Source organism: Callospermophilus lateralis, chromosome 18 (assembly GCF_048772815.1).
Source record: "Callospermophilus lateralis isolate mCalLat2 chromosome 18, mCalLat2.hap1, whole genome shotgun sequence".
Classification (NCBI taxonomy): Eukaryota; Metazoa; Chordata; class Mammalia; order Rodentia; family Sciuridae; genus Callospermophilus; species Callospermophilus lateralis.
In genome coordinates, this window is record NC_135322.1 from 41707335 (window position 1) to 41732915 (window position 25581).

The following is a 25581-nucleotide window of genomic DNA, read 5'->3' on the forward strand; positions in this document are numbered from 1 at the left end:
AACCAAAAGAACATTCAAATTATATAAAAATGAACTTCAGTGATTTCAATCCATTAACCTTACATAATACAATTTCAAACATAGTACTGTAATTTTGAAATGCCCAAAAAAACCCACTACATACAGTAATTTGATCTCATATGTGATAAATTTTTTGTAGGAAAAAAAGTTGAATTGGCAAACAATAACTTATCACCTACAAGTACATTTAGTACCTTGAATCGGAAGGGCACCTAGGCATCCAGGCCTGGAGCAGTGAGGATAGTTATTTAACAAATGTTTGCCTCATGCTTGCTAAATGCCAGGTATTGTTGGGGAGCTGAGGATTCAGGAGTGAGCAAACCTCTGAATGATGATGATAAGAATATTTACAGAGCCCGTACTATGGGCCAGCCCTGAGCTCACTGCTGCTTGGGGTATATTGGCTGATTTGTTTCATGCTCACAACTCTGGTTGCTCTTATCATTATCCCCATCTTTCAGATATAGGAACTCCTGAGAGTAAACCTACTAAAGGTCACAAAGCCAATTAAAGTGGTAGAAATTGGACTCTATGAGTTCCATAAGTGACATAGCACTTGAGTGGAAAGGGCTGCTAGAAATGTTTCACAGGGAGGAAATTAAGCCATTTCAATTTGTATTCAGAGGTGAGAGTGTGGCTCAGTGGCAGACAGCTTGCCTAGCATGCAAGCACTGGGTTTGATTCCTAAGACTGGGGGGAAAAAAGACATTTATAGCCAGGTGCCATTAGTGCACACCTACAATCCCAGTAACTCAGGAGGTTGAGGTAGGAGGATTGCAAGTTCAAAGCCAGCCTCGGCAACTTAGTGAGGCCCTAAGCAAGTTAGGGAGACCCTGTCTCAAAATAAAACACTTTTTAAAAAAGGGTTGGGGATGTGGCTTAGTGGTTAAGCACCACTGGGCTCAATCCCTGGTACTAAATAAACAAAAAAACAAACCAAAAAAAAAAATACATTTACTTGATTTGTTCAAGCATTGCACATTTCCAGTTAGTTAAAAGGTAAAATTCTGTATGGTTCTGTCAAAACTTCAACAAAATCTAAACTACTGGCGCTCAGTCAATGAGCTTTCATCATGACATTATTAATGACAAGTTCATGAATGTAGGAAATTACATGTGACTTAGCCTGAACCCTGGCAAACTATTTTTAACAACTTTAATTCAATATCTTCAGGGTTTTTTTCTTTTGCACTTTATAGCCATTAAAAAAATCTACATACCACCTGGACTATTAATTACTTAAAACTGATTCATTTGGCTTACTTGATGTTTTAAGGGAAGTTTAATATCACTGCTATAATTAAAGGGCCTCTAAATCATTCAATAAATATGTATGAAGTATCTGACACACACTAGCAGTAGGAATAGAGCAGTGAAAAGCAGACTGAGAGGCACCCCCACTCCGGTGGAGCTAATGTTCTAATAGGGGTAACAAATATTAACCAGTAAATACATCAAGTGCACATGGTCAGTGCTGCGAGGAAAGAGGGAGTGTCTCAGTCTGTTTTTCGCTGCTGTAACAGAACAGCACTGACTGGGTATATAGAAAGAACAGAAATTCATTGTCTCAGAGTTCTGGAGGCTAAAAGTCTAAGAACAAGGTCCCGTAACTGAAGAGGGCCTTCCTGTTGCTCCCCCATGAGGCAGAAAGCAGAGGGCCATGAAAGGGGTAAGCTCTGGTGGGCAGAAAAAAAAGAAAGCAGAACCTATCCCACGATTCCTTTTATCCATTCCTGAATCCATTCATGAGGGCAAAACCCTTGTGACCAAAACACCTCCCACTAGGCCCCACCCCCAACACTGCTGCACTGGGGATTAAGTTTCCAACATGTGGATTTTCTAACTTCCTTTCTTTCTTTCTTTTTTTTTCTTTTTTTTTTGGGGGGGGGTACCAGGAATTGAATCCAGGGGCACTCAACCTTGGAGCCACATCCCCAGATTTAAAATATTTGATTTGGAGACAGGATCTTGCCAAAGTGCTTAGGGCCTCTGAGGCTGGTTTGTAATCCCAAACAGTTGAGATTACAGGTGTGCATCACCATGCCCAGCTCTAACATGTGAATTCTGGGGGACACATTCCCACCATAGCAGGGGCATACCAAGTCTGAGTGGGGAATAGTTAAAAATTTTAGACAGCGAAGGCCTCCTTGAGAGAGTGGCTCTTGAGAAAAAAACTGAAAGAAGCAAGTCATGTGGAAATCTAAGAGAAAGGCAATCCAGACAGTGGGTACAGACCAAGCAAAGCCCTAAGGGGTGAGGGGTGAGAGTGTTGGGGTGTCCAAGGAATGACAGGGGGTGGGGTCGTGGGCAAAAGCAAAAAGACCAATTGGGGAAGCTAATACAAAACTCTAAGCAAGAGATGATGGTGGCTTGGGGGCGAGTGATGAGAAATGGCCAGATTCTGGAAATGGTGTGATGATAGAGCCAGTATTTGCTAATGGGCTAGTGACAGAGGGTAAGAGTGGAAAAAGGATGAAGCAAAGCCCCAGAGGTGCAAGGTTGGGGTCAGGGCATTCTGTGTTCTTTCTCCCCCCAACCCAGAAGTCCTCCCTACCCTTTGGACTTAGATTTATGTCATTTTTGCAGCACAAACTTCCCTACTCAGTAAAGGACATTTGGTATTAAAAAGAGTAGATTTAGGGCTAAGATATAATTCAGTGGGAGAGCATTTGTGTGTGTGTGTGTGTGTGTGTGTGTCACAGAACAGATTTTAAACTGGTTTAAAATTTTCTGAGGCTATGACTTTTTTTTTTTTTTTTTTTTTTTTTTTGAGATGGGACCACAGCAAGTTGCCCAAGCTGACCTAGATTCTCTATCTCCCTGTCTCAGCTTCCCAAGTAGCTGGGAGTATAGATGTGGGCCAGCAGGCCCAGCTGAAACTGTGACTTCTAAGACTGGGGCATAAAACATAATACATCTCCTGTCATGTCCTCCAAAACACTTGTTCAGTATACTAAAATTGTCACTTTATGGTTCTGCAGACTTCTAATGATTATACTGGAAAAATAATTCTATTTTTCAGGTATCCAGCAGAAACCTTTCAGAATACAGTATTGAAATTCTATACATTATAAACATACTCAATATACTCTGAATGTTACAAGTTTGCTGAAATTCTGCTTCATGGAATTCCAGTGCATTGATCAGAGAAGCCTTCCTGGCTCTCGTGATTTAAGCCTTAGACAGACCAACACTTGATAAACTATGTGCCACTTTTATCAAATAAATGGATGAGTTTAGCACCATAAACTCAAACAACTAAATTTATTTATTTTTTTGCTTGTATGTTTGTTTTTGTGGTGCTGGGGATCAAACCCAGGGCTCACACACATATACTAGCCATATCACTACCTCTGAGCCACATCCCCAGCCCTAATTTTATTTTTATGGGTTACTCATTTATTAGTTCAAAGAAAGAAAGATTAAGTAGAGTAACAGTATACAAGCAATGAATGAGTTTCAAGATTTTAAATAAGAAAACCAAAGCCATCTGATTTTATCTTAAACACTGGCCTGTTACTTTAGCATTGCATTTAGAGCCAGTATTCTGGGTTCTGTACAAAAGTAATGCCTTTCTTTGACATTGATAACTCACTAAGCATCTATCTTATGGTTCCTACATTTAAAAAAAAATACCTTATTGTCCTCAGCAGTAAATAACCTACATTGCATTCAATTAGACAAATTAGTTTATATTTATATTCCATGCTATATCCACTACTATATGTCCATACATACCATACACAGAGAAATTCTATGCTATCAGTATGAGTTACATTTACTTTTACATTGGGATAGTGTAGTCAACTGAATGTTTTTTAAAAATATTAAGAAAGAAAAGAAATATTCATATAACTACTTCTGAATAGATGAGTCCCAAATTCTAACACTTCCAAGCTGATTCCTCTACAGGGCTGCAAATCTTTTGTCTAGTATCCTCTAGACTCATGCATCCTCAAACTGCCCCATTCCCATGTTCTGAGTATCTATTTGTGACATCTCCATCCACCTGGTCAGCCAGGTTCAAAATTTGAATCTTTGACGCCTGTCTATCCTTCACCTCCTATATCCAATTACTGGCCAGATATTACCCCTGAACAGTGCCCAAACTGACTTTCCAACATCTACCCTTCCTCTTCTTCCCCTCACTACCACAATTTTCTCTTTAAAGCTCAAATATGTTATTACTTGCTCAAAATCTTTTTAAAAAATATTAATTTTTCCCTCCCTCTTTCTATGGAATAGCCTAAAGCCTTAGAATCAAACCAAGCCTCTCCATAATTTGGCCAACTCCCCACTGCACTGTTTTGACTGTACCTGGGATTTAACTGGTGGAGGTGAACAAGTGATGACAAAGAAGTTTCATTACTCACAGTTTTCAGGCAAAGGGCTGTGCCCTACCACATGGGCCACATGAGGAAGTAGCAGGGTCAGTGAGTAGGCAGAGGGAAGGAGGGAAAGCATAGCTCTGGTGAGCCTTTGTTGTGGTTTCTGTGGGAAGAAATGGGGACACAGGGAGACAGGCTTGAGTAAGCTTAGGATCAGATTGTTTGATCAGATTGTCAGTGGACAGCAGGGTGGTCTCTAATTGTCCTATACAGGGTTCTGGGGTTATTTACCATGGTGCTTTAGGGCAGGGAGATATTGGTGAGTGAGTTAGATAAAGGAAGCGACTGGTTTGTATAACAAAGACATGTTCAAAGACACTTGTTGCCATCTCTAGGAATTAGCTGACTCTGGAAGGGTAATTCCTCTCTGGTTCTCCAATACCCAAGATGTCAAAGCGTCTTGAAATACAGAAGATAGTCCCAAGATGGCAACAGCATCTGGGCTACAGCTCAGTGTAGCCTGCAAGGGTTGGGCCCAAGGGGATGCTCTTGCTGGACTGGTCTTTCCCTCCTAAATTAGGGCAGCAGTAGCCACATCTTGGCTCCCCTCCACGAGCTGAGTGAGCCCAAAGTGTGTCCACTGGAGACTTCAAGTACAGATGAATGGAATATTGCGTGGTAGTTTGCGGATGACAGTTTTGATCTGAAAGTCAACCCAACAACAGGTGCATCTTTCATGATCAAGACTGTCCAGTTGCAAAATGATTTATATAAATTCCTAACCTGGAATACAACTGGACAAGAACAATTGTGCTTTGGCACCAATATACCACGGTGGGTCAACTGCAGTATAATTGTTGATGATATCACACAAGAAGAGACATTTCAACATGAAGGGATTGTAAGAGCTTTGACAGCATGGCCCATCTCATATTATGGTTGCTTTTACAGGAAATCAGTGTGATCTTAATGTGTAAGACAAGCCTTGGAGAGAGACACTAAGGGCAACACAGAATCAATGCACCTATGCTATTTTTTTGAACACCACAGGAGGGGAAAACACCACAATAAACACAATAAACTCTTTATAGAGTCACGAGTTTCATCCATTGACAACAACTAGCCATCTGGCAGTAAATGCTTTAAACTCCAAAAACTATCTTCAGGGCCCAAGAGAAATAGGGATAGGTGAGCCTCAGACTCTTGCTTGATGATGAGGGAGGTGGTCCTGAGAGTAAAAAGGCAGGCTGGGGGTCCTGCCACCAGGTATCACCTAGCACTTGAGCCTTCTTCCTGCAAAAAGGGCTCACAGAAATTGACCAGTTCTCTTCTGTCTTTGAAGACTGCAGCAATGATATTCCAGGCTGAGGAGTTCTCTTATGTAAAGAATCTCTGACATGCAAAGGAACGACATCAGTGGTTTTTGACCTTGTTGAAAAGGAATGTATATAATTGTATGGATGGAAGGATTACATTTTTGAGCAGGTAATCAGGATTTTATGTAGTAGTCATAAAGGAAAAATAGCATTTTCATGATTCTTGAGGGGGAGAAAAGGGCCTTTTGAGATTGTAATTTCCCTGGATTCTCATTACCACTTTAGAAGAAATTGGATTATTTAAAACGTGATAGGATATTGCTAGCAGAAGGATAGCAATCATTACCTGAAACTAACATGGGTTATTTATAAGACTATTTATAAGGTTATTTACAGAAGCACATTTCATCTAATACAGATGCCCCTTGACTTATGATAGTTACCGCCCAATAAATCCACTGTAAATTTAAAATATTATCAAGTTGAAAATGCATTTAATACACCTAACCTACTTAATGCCCAACGCTAAGCTCCACACCAGGAAAACTTCCGGAGGGGCCCGCCCTCCGCGGCGCCAGCCCCTGGGTCTCTCTGACCAATCCACAGGTTTTGTGGATTGCTTCTGCCTGGGCAGTGCTCCCGGCGCGGCAGCCCCGCCCTGATCGACTGCTCGGGTCTGGCCCGCCCCCGGGCGCGGGAAAATAAGTTTTTGTTGAGTTTTTATCCGGGCGGCGGCTGCAGTGATCTGCTCAACCCGAATCATTCCTTAGCGTCCTCGGCCTCTCCTTCCTGGCCCCAGTCGAACCACACGAGTGCAGCCGAGGGGCCCAGCTCGCCGCCATGTCCGAAGCTTATTTCCGGGTGGAGTCGGGTGCGCTGGGACCCGAGGAGAACTTTCTTTCCTTGGACGACATCCTGATGTCCCACGAGAAGCTGCCGGTGCGCACCGAGACGCCCATACCTCGCCTGGGCGCTTTCTTCCTGGAGCGGAGCGCAGGCGCGGAGCGGGACCACGAGCTGCCTCAGGTGAGAGCCGCCGGGGACCCGCCCGCGCCCCGCGCGAACTACCGCCGCGGGTCGGTCCCGCCGAGCGCCTGCGCGTCAGGGTCGCGTTGGCCTCTGCGCACTGCAGCAGCGCGCGGGGAACCGGAGCCGCCCGGTGCCAGGCGTGCCTCGGACCCTCCGGTACCACGTGACCCGACCCGCACTGGCCCCCTCCTCCCAGCTGGGGGACTGGTGGGAGCACCCGACGGCACCCGCAGCCCTTCCGGAGGCCTACCGGGTGCTAGCGTGGGCGGGGTCGGGGGGAGGAAGCTTTTCCGTCGGTGACCTGTCATCCTCCTCCGACCTCGTGGGTTGGTGTTGTCAGCCTAACAGAAAGGTTGGGTGACTCGGCCAGGGCCCCCCAGTAAGCCGTGAGCTGCGATTCCAACCAGGGCCCTGTGGCTGCACACAGGTTTGTCCCAGGACAGTGACTTGTAATGGTTAATTTTCATTTCCTGTTTAACCTGTGTTGTTTGGAAGGATGTTTTTGTTTGGGCTGTTTTAGTTTTTATGAAAGTAACACAAATTTTTAAGTGAAATAGTAACTATGAAATAGTAACTATATATATCTTATATATTAGATGTATATATATTAGATATGTAGTATATACTTATATGTATATATACACGTAATGTAGTATATATATATATATTTATATATACTTTGCTTTCCCACATAGGGCCTGTGTACATTTTTAGTGATGTCTTCAAAATTCACCTCTCTATATTTTTAATATCTTTATTTATCTATTTTTATGTGGTGCCAAGGATTGAAACCAGTGCCTCACACAAACTAGGCAAGCACTCTACCACTGAGCCACAACCCCAGCCCAACCTTCATACTTTTAAATGATATTCTTAAACTCATCTTTGTGATTTGTAAAAATGCAGACATTATTGACATCCCAATACAGTACATTGTGCTTATTGTGCTAACTGGTAAACATGGAGATATGCTGCCATAACTTTATTCATATTTACTTAGTTTTTAACCTAATGTCCTTTTTCTATTCCAGGTTTCTATCTACAGTACCACATTGCATTTAGTAATCATGTCTTCTTAGGCTCCTTCTTAGCAGTAACAACTTTGAGATTTTATTTGGTTTTTTGTTGTTGTTGTTGTTTGTTTGGTACTATGCATTGAACCCAGGGGCACTTTACCACTGAGCTACATCCTTAGCTCTCAGAATTGCTTAGGGCGTCTCTAAGTTGCTGAGGCACTCGCTGGGATTACAGGCATGCACCACTGCCTTGCCTGCTGCTGCTTATGGTTAGTGTTTGCGTGACATTTTTTTCTGTCCTGTTTTCAACATTTCTGTGTCTTTATATTTAAAGCATGTCTCTTCTAAGCAGCATATAATTAGGTCTTTTCATTGAGTTTGGCAATTTTTAATTGATGTATTTAATCCATTTACATTTAATTATTGATATGCTTGTGTTTATTTTTACCTTCCTATTGACCCTTCCTTTCTGGGATTTAAATTACTTGCATGTTAGATTTTTTCTTTTTCTTTTTTCTCACCATATTTTGTGTGTGTGTGTTGTGCTCTTGTCTATATTTTTTCCTGCATGGAACTTCCATTTGATGATTTTTTAAATATTTTTTTTAGTTGTAGATGGACATGATATCTTTATTTTTATTTATTTATTTTTATGTGGTGCTGAGCATCGAACCCAGGGCCTCACTCATGCAAGGCAAGCACTCTACCACTGAGCTAAAACCCCAGCCCTCTATTTGATTTTTAAATCCTATTTTAAAGTTGGTGTCTGATTACCCTGATATTTGGTGCCAAATGTTCTCTTGGCCCCTCCATCCTGGCTGTTTTAGCAGACTTGAACTCAGACACGAACGTGTCTTCAGCCGGTGGTATTTTGTCAGAAGCTCTGCTTACACCACCGACCTTCTCAAAACTGCTCCTTTGCTGCAGTTCTCCCTTGTAAGAGTTTTATGCTTGTGTTGCTTCCTTTAAACTAATTATGTTTATCTTTGATTTTTTTTTTTATGAGATTTCTCTTAAAACTCAAGTTGATCTCATAGAAGTTGAGAATAGAATGGTGGTTACCAGAAGCTAAGAAAAGGATGGGGAGGTAAGGCTGGGGAGAACTTGATCAGTGAGTACTAAATTCTAGTTAGATAGTGGTAGGGAGTGCTTGTGTGCTATTATATAGTAGGGTGACAATAAATAATGATATATAATGTACATGTTTAAAAAGCTAGAAGAAAGGACCAGATGTGGTGGCTCATGCCTGTAATCCCAGCTACTAGGAGGATCATAAGTTAAAGACCAGCCTGGGCAACTTAACAAGACTTTGTCAAAATAAAATAAAAAGGGGCTGGGGATATAGCTCAGTTGGTAGAGTGCTTGCCTTGCATCATAAGGCCCTGGGTTCAGTCACCAGTATCACAAATAAGTAAATTTAATAAAAATAGATGAGACTTCAACCCACACAGTTCATTTCTTTATTCACAACCAGGTCTTCTGCATATGACAGTCACATACTCACACACACACACACACACATACACAAAGAGAACACACAGTGTCGCCCAGGAACTATGTTTTTTTTTTTTTTTTGTCAGACATATTTACCATGCTGTTTGTTTTAAAATCTACCTCTTGTCTGATGCAGGGCTCGAAGATTGAACTCCCCTTGTGGCTGGCAAAAGGACTTTTTGACAACAAGAGGCGCATCCTTTCCGTGGAACTTCCCAAGATCTATCAACAGGCCTGGAGGACCGTGTTTAGTGCAGATGCCAATGTGGTAGACCTCCACAAAATGGGGCCTCATTTCTATGGGTTTGGTTCCCAACTCCTGCATTTTGACAGTCCTGAGAATGCAGATATTTCTCAGTCTCTTCTGCAGGTAAATAACTAGTGTGAAGGCCTAGGATGCTACACTGGTCTCGGGAGCTAGCCAAGGCAGCCACCAAATGTCACTTTAGTTTTTTATTATTCCACATTGGCCTGTAATTACACCGTACCTGCCATGTATAAATCTGTGTGTGTGTGTGTGTGTGTGTGTGTGTGTGTATGAGAATATACCTGTCTCCTGTAATATGTATCATTCTTTACAGTAAGATTTTTTTCTGTGATCCCAGCAGTTCAGGAGGCTGAGACAGGAGGATCGTGAGTTCAAAGCCAGCCTCAGCAAAAGTAAGGTGCCGAGCAACTCCGTGAGACTCTACCTCTAAATAAAATACAAAGTAGGGGATGTGGCTTATTGGTTCAGTGCCCAAGTTCAATCCCTAGTACATACACCCCCCCAAAAAAAAAAAATTATGTCTTAGCTTTTTGAAATGTATGATTCATTATTGTTATCTGTAGTCACCCTACTGTGTAATAGAACTCCAGAACTTCCTCCTAAGTATGATATTTTTAAAAACATGACTTTTCAACTGCACTTGATATTTGCTAAGAATTGGAACTAACAGCAAATCTAGGGAATGAGGAAAAGGTAATGGTGAGTTACAAGCACTTAGATACACGATTCCAGCCCAGTTGCAGGTCTGCTCTAGGGGTTTCTAGTGGAAATACTTGAATGACTTGGTTATTTGTTCCCTTCCGTTGTTCTGTGGTTAGGACTTGGCTCTGCCACGAACTAATTGTGTGACTTGGTTAAGTGACTTAACCTCTCCAAGCATCAGTTCTAGAGATTAATAATAGTACCATGTAGTACCATTTAACACATGCAGTAAATAGTAACTATACTGTTTTTCATGAATAAAACCATGTTGTGTATATTATTATTCTTCATAGTTTATCTTAACTCATCATAATTTTATTATTTTTTTCTGTTAATATTAGAAGAAACATTTCCACCTGTTGGGATATAAGCAGTTGAAAGACTTGACTTCCTCATTTTTATTTTTATGAGAGCTGTTAAGACAGGTTTGCTCCCTGGGCTATGCTGACGTCCTCCATCAGGCTTAAGGGTTCTTTGGCCCACCAGGTACTAGTCCTACTTTTAATGTAAATAGTAAAGAAAAACGTTGCTGTCCATTCAGAAAAAGAAAGTCTATATAGAGACTATAAGCTTGAACTCAAGCTTATGAAATTCTTTTGAGCAGAAAGATAAAAACAAGGAAAATTCATTTGTCTTACAGTGTTTGCAGGACATGTGCTTAAATTGGAGTCTTACCTTTCTTTAGTGAGCTGGGTGTTTTCTTTTCCTATTATTACTTTCAAGTGCTTTAGAATTGCTTATAGATAGGGTGACTTCACCCTGACACAGTTGAAGAAACTGGAGCAGGGACTTGTGGTTTATGCTCAAGCCCAATTTAAAAGAATACCGCTGGAGCTCGGGGGTCTCCATCCTGATTTCAGACCGAGAATGATAGAAACCACATTCAGGGCTGAGGTTGTGGCTCTTGGGCAGAGCGCTTGCCTTGCACATGTGAGGCACTGGGTTTGATCCTCAGCACTGCATTTAAAAAATAAATAAATAAAATAAAGATATTGTGTTCATGTATAACTTGAAAAACTATTTAAAAAAAAAGAAACCACATTCAATTAAAAAAGCTTGCAGTTGAAAGCTGTTGGCATGTGACTGCAGTACATTATTAGATCCTTTGTTAACAATGACAGTTATGAGTAATGCTCTTTTTTTGGTACCAGGCATTGAACCCAGGAGTTCTTAATCACTGAGCCACAAGCTAGCCCTTTTTTAATTTTTTTTAATTTTGGGGGGACAGGGGATTAATATATTATTTATTTATTAATAAATAATAAATTGCTTAGGGCCTCGCTATTTTCCTGAGGCTGGCTTTGAACATGCAATCTTCCTGCCTCATCCTCCTGAGCTTCTGGAATTATAGGCGTGCACCACCAAACCGGGCTGAGTAATGCTTTTTGAAAAGCTGGGTGCTTTGCAGATATTACTTCATTGGTTTTCATAACAATTTTCCCAATAATCCATTTCACAGTTGAGGAAATCAAGGCTTGATAATGTACAGTAGCTTATTTGAGTGGTAGATGGCACTCGGGCCTCTTTCTGAGTCCTGAAAACAAATTCTTTTATGCCATAACAAACATTCCAGGATAAAAATGGATCTGGTTTAATGGGATGTGAAATCAACCCTGATTTCCCCTATTCACTTCTTCTGCAGACGTTTATTGGACGTTTTCGCCGCATCATGGACTCCTCCCAGAATGCTTACAATGAAGACACTTCAGCACTGGTAGCCAAGCTAGATGAGATGGAGAGGGGCTTATTTCAAATAGGCCAGAAAGGACTGAATGACTTCCAGTGTTGGGAGAAGGGACAGGCTTCTCAGATCACAGCTTCCAGCCTTGTTCAGAATTATAAGAAGAGAAAATTCACCAACATGGAAGACTGAAGGCCAGAAGAACCCAGGATTGTTATTGGTGGATTTATCTTGTTTGTGTCCTTGATAAGACCTAGCTGACCTTGTACAGGATCAGATTGTATCCCATTTCATAACGTACATCCTGCAGTAGTTTCAGGAGTCAGGATTAACTGGTTGGGAAAAGATGTCCTCACCGTGTGTGTCCTCCAGGCCTGTCCCACCCAGCCCGGGCCTTTTGACCCAAGAACACATAGCCAAAGAGAAATCAAAGTCTGTGCTAAATAAGGATCAATGATATACATCACAGTCAAGTTGGAGCTGGGATTTCTTGTGTTGGGGAGTTTGGGCAGCATGAGATGTCCCTTTCACTAGCTGCAAAGGGCAGGTACAAAGTGGGTCATCTTTGCCTGTTCACATCATGTTCTCTTGAGTGTATTTGCCTCATCTTCCTCATGGTTGAACAAAAGATAGCACTCCCATGATGTTGGCCCAACTCGTAAATATCTCCTGCTGCCTGCCTGCAGGGAATTAGCCCAATTTCCAAAACAGTCACCCAGTAGAGAGCAAAAGGGGAAGACAGGTGACTGGCACAGCAGAGAAGAGAAGGTGTTGTTTTTGTCCTCTGGTATCGGGGCTTTATGAACTGGAATCATCACTCTGCTGCCAGGCTAGAGGGGACATAGTTAAACTGAGCTCGTGTTTGTCTCTGATCTTTGGAGCACCCGCTCACTTATTCCATTCCTGTCTGGAAAGGCTGTCAGGGAGTTGACCAGCCTTTGTTACATCTGGAAATCGGGACCAGAAGATTGCAGATTGTGAAGACCCCTGCTTAAAAAACATGGCAAAGGTTAAGGGCAAGTTGTTTTTGCTACTTTATTAAGTGGAGGATCCCCAACCAAGCAAGCTTGAAACTCTTCCCGGGAGAGCAAGGAGGAACTCAGGCTGAGTAGGAAACAGAATTTTCCAGGACCCATTGGACTGTCCAGTGGGCAGTTTTCTCCACACCACTGCTCCCTTTCCAGCCTCCCACCACTAATGAACACTGTCCTTATTGTTGGATGTTTTAAAGGAATTTGGGTATCCAGATTGTGCAAATATCTTGATGCAAATTTAGAATGACAAGTGTTTTTTTAAATGCCTGTTTTAAGATGGAATTGATGTTTTTACAATTTGACTTTGGTGCTAAATAAGTGATCAGCTTTGCCTATGAATACATTCTGTACGAGTGCTATTTCTGTCACTGGTGCTACAGATGATCAGCAAAGTCACCGGAGAATTTTGCCTTTGATCATATTTGACAATAATGCCCAAATAAACCCATGTTTTAGCAACTGCTCTTTTGTTTGTACATCCTCTAAATAGGAGGTATGTTATCTGTCAGAATGTGCGTCTCCTAAGAAGACAAGTTCCACTGCTAGTGTACCAAGTATAGTAGTTAGGGCCCCAGAAGCGGTTCAGAGAAGAGCCTTTCACTCTGCTTTTGACATCATTACCGCAGATAGCTCTGTATTTAAAGACAATCCTAAAGCTGCTGCCATTTTTACCCCTTTCTTAAAAAAAAAAAAAAAAATGGGCCACATGCTAAAAATATGAAGGCATGCATGTATGGAATTTATTCCATTTTAAATTTTGCACAAATTACATCACATGTAACTTGTGTGCCCATTTTTGTTGCACATCTGTCTGCAAACTTGTCACATTAGCTCTCTTCCTGGTAATTCTCCCCAAGTCAGTTTTATTGGATTCCTTCAAGAAGGTGATTTTTTTTTTTCCCCAAAAGAGTATAATTTGAATCAGCTACCAAATTTCTGCTGAAATCCAGGGAGTACATGTGTGCCCTTTCCCCATAAGGGCTCTGTTCCCAGATAGCTGTGGCCTTAATTGTAGATACACCTGTGTGCAGATTTTTCCTAGGGACAGTCTGGCCTGCAGGGAGAAGTGGGGCAAGGCTTTGTCTTCTCTTTGGATTCTCCTGTTCTCCTTGACCTCTGAACTCTGGGCAGCTTCAGCCATGGTCCTTGGATCACCATCTGAATGCTGTTGACTCCCAAGCTTGGATTGCCAGCTCTCCCTCCAGACCCAGACTTGTAACCAACCACCTGCTTGATGTTTTGATTTCAGCACCTGCCTGAGCTTGGCAGAGACGGCACTATTTGTTTAAAAACCTGTCCTGACCCCAGTGGTCTGAGATCACTTTTCTTACTACTTCTATAGCAGAGATCATTTGTTTCTTAATTTAAGTTAAAATTCCACCTCTGGGGCTAGGGTTGTGGCTCAGTGGTAGAGCACTCGCCTAGCACATGGGAGGACCTGGGTTTGATCCTCAGCACCACATAAAAATAAATAGAAATAAAGGTATTTTTAAAAAATTCCACCTCCCTAAGAGAATTTTGAACACCTTTCAGGGCTTCTCATTAAGCTTCCAGCACCCCGGGGCCTAAGATGTTTCTGGAATACTGTGTGAAGTATTAAAATTGGAATGCAGAACTCAAGGTCAGGTACACTCTGAATCTCTTCTGTTTCACCATCCTTCAAGAAACCCCAAAAGAGCTGCTTTATGTTTATGCTTGAAACAGTTGTGTTTAGGTAAAAATATTATATTGCAGACAGATCTTAGTAAAAGAGGCCAGATGTGTTTCTCAAAGTAGGTATTTATGTATTTAAGAGGAAAATCTATGCTTCAAGAAACTTGTGGAACAAAATGTAGGATATATACTTAACTATAATAATTACTATGATCTGGCAAAGTTAGACTTAAAATTTTAATGTTGCGTTCCCATGGGAACAATTAAGACAATTAAATGCTCTAACCCTAAAGAAAGATGTCTAAAAGTTGGAATTTTATTTACTAAGATTTACTACTACCCTTTTGAACAGCATGAAATCTCCCATCCTGAAGAGCAGAGAATAAAATGTATACTGAATCAAGGGCCAAGTCTGAGAAAATGTAGAGTTCACCCTCTTATTGAAAGCAAATGACAATCACAGGTGACAGGCCCGGCCTGTTTTGGTTTGAGCTTGGTCTTGTGACTTTTTCCAGACTTCTGCCTAGTTAATCAGTTGAAGCTCGATGCAATCAGACACAGTCACTAGCCGAGCAGCAGCCTTATTCTAGGACAGAAGCATCCTCCCTCCCAGCTACACTAACCTGGTGTCTGCCTTGTGGTCCAGGGAAAGGTGAAATGGGACCACCCACAGAAGCAGAGGTCTCCCGCTTTTCTAAGATCAGAATCAGATGAACTAAAGGGATGTCATTCCATTAAACTCTTTATGTGGAAATAATTTCAGATTTATGGACAGTTGTAAAGATGGAATCGAGTTCCCATATTTCCTTCACCCAGCTTTCTCTCACATCTTCCATAATCCTGGTACATTTATCAAAAATAAGATTGGTACAAGACGTGAACTAAAAGCACAGACTTAATGCAGACTTCACCCCATGCTGTCCACTAATAATGTCCTTTCCTGTTTCAGAATGCAATCCAAAATCCCACAATGCACTTAATGGGCAGTCAATTTTTAAAGGAATTCACTATCAAGGTCTTGGCTCCATTTCAGAAGTTCAGCTTCCTAGAGGGGCTTCATTGCTCTGGGGTGAGTACCCAGGGCCAGCTCAGGGCCTGTCAGAGATTGCATAGGAGCAAGTTGCTGGTAAACTCATCTGGAAGGGAGAGAAGGTGTTTGTCACCTCAATTCACTTTTTCCCTAGTATTTGCATCTAATAGAAAAGGACTTCTTGGACTCTACTTAAAACTTAGCATCTCATTTCGGTTCCCCCATCTCATAACAGTAACTTGATTGTCTCCCTCTTTCCCTCTGGCACCCGGTAGCTAATTTTCTTTGTGTCTAAATGAGTTTAAAATGAGCACAATTTTTATATACAACATTATTAACAAGTGTCAGCACAGCTCTGAAAATAGTGCCTGGGAACTGCGTGTGTTTCAGAATTCATAGGGGAGCAGAGATCCAGCTCATCTTGCAAACGCCCATGGATGGCTAATTACCCAGAAAAAAAAATCTTTATGACATTTTCTGCCATTTTACCCTTGAGAGGGAAGATTATTGACTTCCACATGACTTGCATGTCTCCCTTTGTACAACTAAAACTCTTCCCAAGAGCATTTTTTCCTTTGGGCACAAGAAAAAAGCAAATGAGTAGCTAAGGAATATGGATTCTGTTCAATACAGGAAGGAGGCAGGCGAGAGATAGAGGGTGTGATTATTGAAGAAAAAGGATGGTGGAAATTTGTTTGGGGCTCAAAGAAAGACTGCAGAGAGAACCCAATCTTCAGAGCCACATTGCCAGAGGCACTGGAGGAGAGAAATAGCAATAGTTGTTCCCAGAGAGTGGCCTTATCTTAATGGGTCCAAGAGGGCCTGGCACTCTGCTATCTCTTTGTTCAGGAGCAGAACATTTTAAAAACTGTTTCAAAGGACACTGTCATTTTCTAATTTAGCACTTTGTAGACACTCTTAATTTCTTAATCCAAGATTCCAGGTAAATATTAAATAATGTGTTTTTTTTTTTTCCAAAATAATTGAGCAGTTCAGGAAGTATTTTCTTAGGTTTAAAGCCAGCTCTGAACTTTAAACAGAGGATCCAAACAGCTGAATTTCTGGATCATTCTAAAGACTTTGATAAAGGGAGAGGGAGCCACAGAGCATGATGTATCCCGTTGGTGTACAGCCAGAGTGAGGATCAAGTTGTTCTCCAACTTTTAAGACTTTTAAAAATGAAAACAATAAAAAAATTGAAAACCTCGCTCCACTGAAATACTGTTATTTCCATAGACTGGTTATGATTTTGGGGGGGTGGGGTACTGGGGATTGAATTCAGGGGCATTTGACCACCGAGCCACATCCCTAGCCCTATTTTGTTTATTATTTAGAGACAGGGCCTCACTGAGTTGCTTAGCACCTTGCTTTTTCTGAGATTGGCTTTGAACTCTCCATCTGCCTGCCTCAGCCTCCCGAGCTGCTGGGATTACAGGTGTGCGCCACGTTCCTGGCCTTGTAGTATTTTTTGATGAATAGAAAAGTTATTAAACCTATCTTTTCCAAAAGAAGGAAAGAAAAAATAGGCACAAAGAGGTAATGTGACTTCCCCTACACAGTGTTACTAGTAATAGTTGTTGTTTATTGAGAGCTCCTCCTGTTCCAGGTGTTAGGATAACTACTTTATATTATCTCATTTAATCTTCACAACAACCCTGAGAGGTAAATCACTGTTACCCCCATTTTTAGAGAAAGAGAGTCAGTGAGGTTAAATAAGTGACCAAAGTCACACCATAACCAGTGCTGTTCCCAGGTCAGGCCAATTCTGAAGGTCAAGCTCTTGCCTACCCCACTATACTGTGGGTGCAGTTAGCAGCAGAGCCAGACCCAGGGCAGCCCTTTCCCAGACACCCTTTCAATGTAGTCTTGGTCTTTCTACCAAAAAACATTATGACACAAGTGTCTCCTTTGGAAAAATTGGCCCAAACTATGCCTATGTCACATACCCATTATCTGCTATATAAATAGGACTCCACTTTTTGTTTCAAAACACAGTTCATGCCATTGTCAATTCATGCTCATTCCTGAGATTGCAGGTTGCTATTTCTGAAGTTCTTTTGCATGGCATTTTGCCTCAGGGGCCTTGGCCTGTTTAATCTGGGTATCTCAATTGGCAGAACACTGAGCAGCCCTCTGGGTTTGATTGAATGTGTCTAATCTGCAACTCCTGCTGTTGCCAGCCCTCCTCTGCCTCCCTCTACCTCCCTGCTTTCTGCCTTGCCCAAAACAAATGAGGAATGACTGACGGTTGGCCTGGAAGAAGAGATGGTGGCAGGAAGCAGAGCCCTGCAGGGCACCGGCCTCTTCTGTGGACTTCACTGGGAGCACAGACTAATCCCATTCACTGAATCCTCCATCCGCCCTCCAGGAGGATCTACCCTGTGCCAGCACCGGGGTGGGGCCCACCGTGAGGGGTGGAATGGCCGGGCATCCCCCTTCTCTGGTGCTGTTTACATTCTATAGGGTGAGACAGATGGGAAACTGGATTGCCAAAGGATGTGCGAAATGAATTAAAGGGCGTGTGAAGGGGAACAGTTGGGGGACCTTCTTTAAATGGCGAGTTCAGGTAAGGTTTCTCTGAGGAGGGATGCAGAGCTGGCTGGCTGAAGAGGGACGTGGTTCCGGACAGTGAGAGTGGCCAGTGCCAACATCCTAGGGCAGGAAAAGGTGAGAGATCTGTGACTTGGCCTGTTCTCAGAACTGAAAGCCGACCTGGGTAGCAGGAGTTTGGATGAGACTGACAGATGAGGTGGGGAAAGGAAGCAGAGACCAGATACCTTGAGGGATGAATGTGGAAGACTGGGCCCTACACTTGGAGCCATGTTATGAGATCAACAGAAGCAGGAGCCTAGCAGAAGCCATACTGATGTCTTTGAGAGCCAATAGCAGGGGTCACCTTTCCAAATCAGAGTGTGCCTATCAGAGACAGCCTCCAGGGTAATAACAGCATTGAAGCAAAAACCTACACCAGTTATCAAAATATGGTCCCCAGTTCAGCCCCACCTACGAATGTTAGAACCACACCCCAGACCTGCTGAATCCCCAGAGCACAAAGCACAAGGTAGTTGTTATATTACACCCCCAATTGCAAGCTTCCCAGTTCCAGAATGTGCCTTGGTGTTAAGATGCATGAGTTTGTGGGGCAGGAGGACGTCTGGTCACGCCCACCCTGGCTCAGAGCAAGGACAGGGCCTGACTCACGTGGATTTAGCTGACTCCGAGGTGCAAGAGTAGAGACAGCAGTGCGACTCTGCGACTCCTCTGAGCTCCACTCAGTGAAACTTCACACTTGGCCTCCTTGTGCCCTGGGTAAGGTGTGAAAGGAATTTACATTTGCTGCAGCAGGTTAGCAGCCTTTAAGTGCTTTTGAGTTTATACAAGAAAGAAAAGAAAAAAGGCAATGAGCTTATCTTCAGCCTCAGCTAACTTAAGACCAGCTGCAGAAGATGTGACCAAATTATCTGCAAAGAAAACCCACCTTGGGGATGAGAATAAGCCTGCCGCCAACCCCCAGGGGTCCTTTTGAAAAGAAAGTTCTCCGCTGGAGAACAGCGCTCACAATAAAGCCGCCTCCACAGCTGTGCAGAGCCTCAGGCCTCGACACTTTAATTGCTCTGATAGAAACAAGTTAATGGGGTTTTAATAAAAATAGAACCCAAATAGGCGTTCAGTTCCCTATTTTTTTTTTTTTTTTGCAATCAGAGATGCAGCTCGAGTTCTGTTCCACAGGTCTCCGGTGGTCTCCTTCATGCATCGGGGCCCTGTTAAGAATTATGTTAAGGAGATGAGCTTATGGATTCAGTATTGGAGACCCCAACAAAAAGCAGCAGAAAGCTATCAATTACAGCTGCTCTATCTCAGATCCAGGAGAAAAGAGCTCAAATCATATCCCCCAATCACTGAGGGCAGTAAAAGTTTAGGGTACGGGGAACTGTGGGTTCTGCTTCCCTGGGTTAATGTGACTGATGGAGTCCATGAGCTGCTTCTCAAACCAATTTGAATCTTCAAAACATAAATATCCCCTCTGATAGGGATTAGCTGGGTGGTAACTGCAGGCTGGTAGGGTGTGGCTGGAGGAGGTGAGTCTTTGGGGACATGCTTTGGGGAGTATGTTTTGTCTCTGCTTCCCGGTGCTAGTGCTGAGTAGCTGCCTTCCTCCACCACATCCTTCCACCATGATGCTCTGCCTCACCTCAGGCCAAAGGAATGGAGTCAGCTATCTATGGGCTGAGATCTCGGAAATTGTGAGCTCCCAACAAAACTTTCTGCTCTAAAATTGTTCTTGTTAGGTCTTTTGGTGTGTGTGTGTGTGTGTGTGTGTGTGTGAGCGCGCGTGCACACACACTGAGAATCAAAATCAGGGCCTCATTTGTGCTAAGCATGTGGTCTACTACTGAGCTACACTCCAGCCCTAAAGGTAGCTTTTTTATTTTAAAACTTGTTTATATTTGTAGTGTGTACTTTTAAAGATCACATAAATAATACATGCTTACACAGACTTATGAAAGATTCAAATAATCCAGAACCAAACAAAGTCCCAGCTGGGAATGAAGGGAGCTCCCTGATAGAGTGCTTGCCCAGCATGCATGAGGCCCTGGGTTCTATCCCCAACCTTGCAAAAGATAAAAAATTAAGTCCCCTTCATCATCACCTACCACATGCAGCTCCTAGCTCCTGGTTGGTGGTAACACTGTCAACAGGAGGTGGCTTCCTTCCAGTCTCCTTCGATGCTCTCCTACACCCAAGCCCTCTATGTGTGTTGGCTCTTGTATGTTCTGTTCTTTAATTTTACTTTTTACCTGTTTGTCTTCGCTGAGATATAGCTGCCTGCTAGATTGGTTGCTAACAGCCACAGAGTTCGTTATAGAATAGAGATAGCAGAGTTTACTTTCCCACTCCCTTCAGTGCAGTGCAGACTGTTCCTGGGCTTGCCTTCAGACTCTTGTGCAAGGACTTCTGCAGAACAGACTCCTGGGACTAGAACTGGTGGCTCAAAGGCACATATACATTTCAAAAGTCTGATGGCTATTACCAAATTATCCTCCCAAAGACTAACTTTTTCTTAAAAAAAAAAAAAAAAAAGTTTCTTTCAAAAGTAATTCATATGCTTGCAAACAAGTGAAAAACACACACAAAAAAAGAATAGGAAAGAAATTTTAAAACACTCATAATTTCATCACTGACTATAACTTATAGTCAGTTTGAGACCTTTTACAAAATATGGCCATTATGTAAACTCTAATAACCTGCTTTTTTGCAGTTGTATTAAGTATAATCATGAAGTTGTTTTCAAGTCATTAAAGATTCTTCTATGGTGACTTTCTCTGTTGTCATCATGATTTGGAGCAAGAAGAGGAAAGCTTCTGCGGAAGAAAGGAAGCTAAAAATTTGTTTGTGCTAAAGGCAACATTGACAACCCATGAAGTTGTTCATGTGAAAGAATTATCCTACGACCCTGGTTCTGGGGTGTCCTTGGGAACCTGATAAAGCTGACCTCTTCTCAGCAGTATGTATGAACACACAGTTTGTTTATAATTTCAGGGGTCCATTCTCCATCAAAAGACGCTCAGGGGCAAAACTCCCTGTCTCCAATATCACTTTACGTGATTGCGCTGAAGGCCCCTTCGTGGTAGGAATGTGGTGTTTAACCCAAAGAGCAGTGAAGGGCCCGGGTCCTGATTCAGATCCTGCCTGAGGTTCACTCTGTCCCTCTGCCTGTGTCCTCATTTGTAAAATCTAGAGAATAATAAGCAAGTTTTGTAGTTGTAAGATTTAAATGAGTTCATATGCATAAAATGTTTGGAACAGGGTCTGGCACATGGTAAGTGGTAATTAAATGTCGGTTCTTATTATTTCTAGCATTTTGTTTTTGTAGCATTTTCAACATTATCTCTGCACACATCTGTGATTACTTCTGAGAAATAAATTCCTAGAGGTAGAATAGCAAGGTTGAATTATTAACATATTTATAAGATTTTACCTTGTTTGTTTGTGGGTGGATTCCATTTGTTTGTTTGTTTTGGGCTTTGTTTTTGGATTTCCATCCCCCCAGGGCTGAGGACTAATTTTTGGATACATAATGCCAAACTCCTCCCTGGAGTTTCAGATTCAAAAACTATCATAGGACTGGGTTTATAATGATCAACAAAATGAACAAAAATCCTTGCCTCTCATGGAGGTTTTCATAAGAAAAGAATAGATGGAAAACAAAGGAAATAAGTGATCTTTGATGAGGTGAGCAGGTGAGAACCTGTCACGGAGGGCCTAGCAGGCTGAATCAAATTACATTTTGGGAGTAGTTTTAATTTTCTAACTTCAGGTTTTAGAAAGATGAGTAGATATTCAACGAGACAATTAAAAGAAACTGAAATTATGTTTTCCTTGTTCATTGTATATTTAAAGCCACTAAAAGGAAGTGACAACTCTCAAATGTCCCCCAAGAAAATCAATCAGAGAGGCTCCTTGTTTCTTAGTAAGACATGAATATTTCAAATACTCAAGTCTGATCCTTTCTTCTGCCCCCATCCCCAAAACAGCAAGGACAGGAGTAAAAGGAAAAGACACAAGCTTGTTATATTGGTTACGGGGCCACGTTCCCAGAGAGTTGGTTGCCAGGTGGGCAATGTCAAGGGACTTTAGGTCGGAGATGACAGTGCCCAGGACCTCACTCTCTCTCCTATTCCTCACAACCACAAAGCCTCCTCCCAGAGACACATTCAGGGGCAGAAAGGCCAGCTCAGAATTCACAGTTCAGGGCACAGAAGTGGCAAACCACAAGCTCATCTTGGGGACCACAGTGGCTAAAATAAGTGGCCTGGAATTTCCACCCACTTCCCCAAAATGCAGAACCTGGGCCTTGAATAAATCAGGACTCCCTGGGGCTGGAAGGAACAGCTGAAATGGTGAGGAGAGAGGGGAAGGGAGTTGGTGTGGAATGAGGCTGGTGACTGTGACTGTTGACAGGCCAGCGCTGGGCCGATGACACACGGCCCCCACCTTGCTCAGTGCTCCCATTTGCTGCTTCACTTGTCAGCAATATGTCACAGATCACCTACTGTGTACAGGCATGGGGCCAGTCCCCAACGAGAGGATGTAAAGAAATACACTGGGAGGAGCTGCTGGCTCCTCAGGGAGGGGGGACATTTTGCACCCCGGAGCCTTGGCTGAGTGCCCCACGAGGCTTCCTTCCGTTCTCCAAGTGAATGCTTCTCCTCCCCCGTCCTTCCCTCCTTTCTTCCCTCCCTCTCTACTTCTTCCTTCTTCTTTCTTGCAGATGGTAACATTCTAGCTGTATCTAATTCCCCCTCCCCCAGTGCTGCAGATTGAACCCACTGAGTTATTCACGAGCCCCTTTTAAACTTTCTTTTGAGACAGTGTCTTGCTTAATTGCCCAAGCTGACATCAAATCTCGATCCTCCTGACTCAGCCTCCAGAGTCACTGGGATTGTAAAGGTGTGACATTATGCCTGGCTCCATTTCTCAGCAGAAATAACAAATGTTTGTTGAAAAAAACCAAAGCTCTATGAAAACATTCCAATACAAAGGGCAAATCCTCATCATTTCTATTCCTTGCTCTCTGTCTCCTGAGATATCTGCTGTTTGCAATTTAGTATTTACTTAACAGATAAGACATTTTTTCCATGCACACACTTATTGTTGTTGATAGGTATTTTTTAGTTTGGGGTTTGTTTTGTTGTTGTTGTTGTTTTGACAAAAAAAAGGGAACGTGAACTCCTGTGTAGTTGGCTGCTGCTTTCCCAGCTCCTGGCTGGAGTTGTGGCTCAGTGGTAGAGCGCTTGCTTGGCAAGTGTGAGGCCCTGGGTTCAATCCTCAGCATTGCATATAAATTAATAAATAATGAAAATTCCATTTACGGGCTGGGGATGTGGCTCAAGTGGTAGCGCGCTCACCTGGCATGCGTGCGGCCCGGGTTCGATTCTCAGCACCACGTACAAAGATGTTGTGTCCGCCGATAACTAAAAAATAAATATTAAAAAACAAATTCTCTCTCTCTCTCCTCTCTCACTCTCTCTTTAAAAAAAAATAAAATAAAATTGTTAAAAAAAAAAGAAAAGAAAATTCCATTTACAACAACAAAAAGAAATTTTTTAAAAAGAAAATATTTGTCAACAAATGAATTCTAAGTTTCTAAAATTTGTCTAATTCAAAAATATGGCATGGATAACCATCCATATCGTCTACCTACCTCGTGCTTTTTATATCTGTGTAGTATTCCATGGAATGACCAAAGTTTTTCAACCCTGTTGCCAGACATTAGGCTGCCTCCATGTTTTCAGTATTGGAAGTCATTACAACTACATCCTGGCACATGTATATTTCTGTAGGCAAATGTAACAGATGAGTGGCCTCGACAGATGCCCACATCCTAATCCTCAGAACACGCACATTTCGATCCTCCTGGCGAAAGGGACTTGCAGGTGTGGTTGAATTAAGGCTCTTGAGATGGGGAGATTATCCTGGATTATGGGGTGGGCCTAAGGTAATCCTAAGGACCCTTGTAAGGGGCAGGCGAGAGGGTGATAGGCAGGCAGACAGGAGATGAGGAAGCAGAGGGAAGACATGCCTGTCCCCTCGCTATGGAAGAAGCCAGGCCTGGAGCTCCGCTGCTGGAAAGGCTGCAAGCCAAGCAATACAGATGCTGGAGAAGCTGGGAAAGGCCTGGAAACAGATTCTGCCCTGGGGCCTCCAGGAGGAATGCAGCCCTGCTGACCCATTTTGGACTTCTGACCTGGAAGATAATAAACTGTTGTATTAAGCCACCCAGTTTGGCTATTTGTTATTAACAGCCATAGGAAATTAATACAGAGACCCAGAGATGGAGTTGCTGGCCGTCTTCGCCATTTCAGGCTGCTATAACGAAATGCTATAGGCTGGGCAGCTTGTAAACAGCAGATAGGTATTTCCTATAGTTCTGGAGCCTGGGAAGTCCAAGATCAAGAAGCCAGCAGAGCAGAGCGTGGTGTCACACGCCTGTGATCTCAGCTACTCCAGAAGCTGAGGCAAGAGGATCTCAGAGGTTCAAGGCCATCCCGGGCAACTAATGAGACTTGGTCTCAAAATAAAAAATTTTAAAAAGGCTGGGGATGTGGCTCAGAGGTCAAAGGCCCCCAGCTCAATCTCCAGTATGGAGCAAAAAAAAAAAAAAAAAAAAAAGAACATCAGGTTAGTTGTCTGGCAAGAGCTGGTTTCCTGGTCATGGATGGTGCTACCTCACTGTCTCTTCATATGGTGGAAGGGTGAGCCAGCTCTCTCCTTAAAAGGGCACTGATCCCAATTATGAGGTGCCGGGTTTCTGTTCTCTCGACTAAAAGGCTCAGGGGTCACTCCAGTTGAACTGGGCTGACTGGGCTGCACAAAATAACCACACAAGAGACACAAAGACCTTTTTCTTTGGGGTGGCTGTGATGCTCCTCTGACCTTAAGGGTCCGCAGGAAGAGAGAGAGAGCTAGAGCACATGCTGACTCCTTTTATTGAGGAGAAGCTATTCATTTGAGGCAAGGGGTCAGGTTTCAGGGGGCTGAGTCTATCTTCATGATGTCCACTGTCAGCAGGTTGACTGACACCTGGGTAGGCCACACCCAAGGGCACAGTAAGAGGAGGGGACACACACAAGGCACTTCCATGGAAGATTCTATCCTAAACAGAGCAAGGGGTTATATTACAAAGGAACAGGGGAGCGTACTTCACCCATGGAGCTGTAGCAAGACACACCCATGCATGAGACACCAACCCTCGAACCAAGAAGGGTGGGAAAACCTTTGCCACATTTCTGTGACTGAGCACCTCAGCACCCAGCAGGGGAATGTGACTCAGTCACGTGATAGATTGGTCTCCCACAATGAGGGATCTGCTCTCAAAATCCAATCACTTCCCCAAAGTTCCACCTCTTAATGCCACCACCTTGGGGAGTAGATTTCAACATATGAATGTGAACCAGGGGACTCACAGCACTGATTCAAGGGAGAGACTGGTCTTCTCAGTTCATTA

The 25581-nt window shown here is 42.8% G+C and overlaps 1 protein-coding gene across 1 annotated transcript; it reads left to right on the plus strand.

Moving 5' to 3' along the window:
• Nucleotides 1–6373: 6373 nt before the first annotated feature.
• On the plus strand, nt 6374–12124 carry Gins3 (GINS complex subunit 3). Its single transcript, XM_076838844.1, has 3 exons — nt 6374–6691; nt 9341–9574; nt 11817–12124. Exons 1-3 carry the CDS (start codon nt 6506–6508, stop codon nt 12045–12047), a joined length of 651 nt encoding a protein of 216 aa, XP_076694959.1. The 5' UTR covers nt 6374–6505; the 3' UTR covers nt 12048–12124.
• The last annotated feature ends 13457 nt before the right edge of the window (nt 12125–25581 follow it).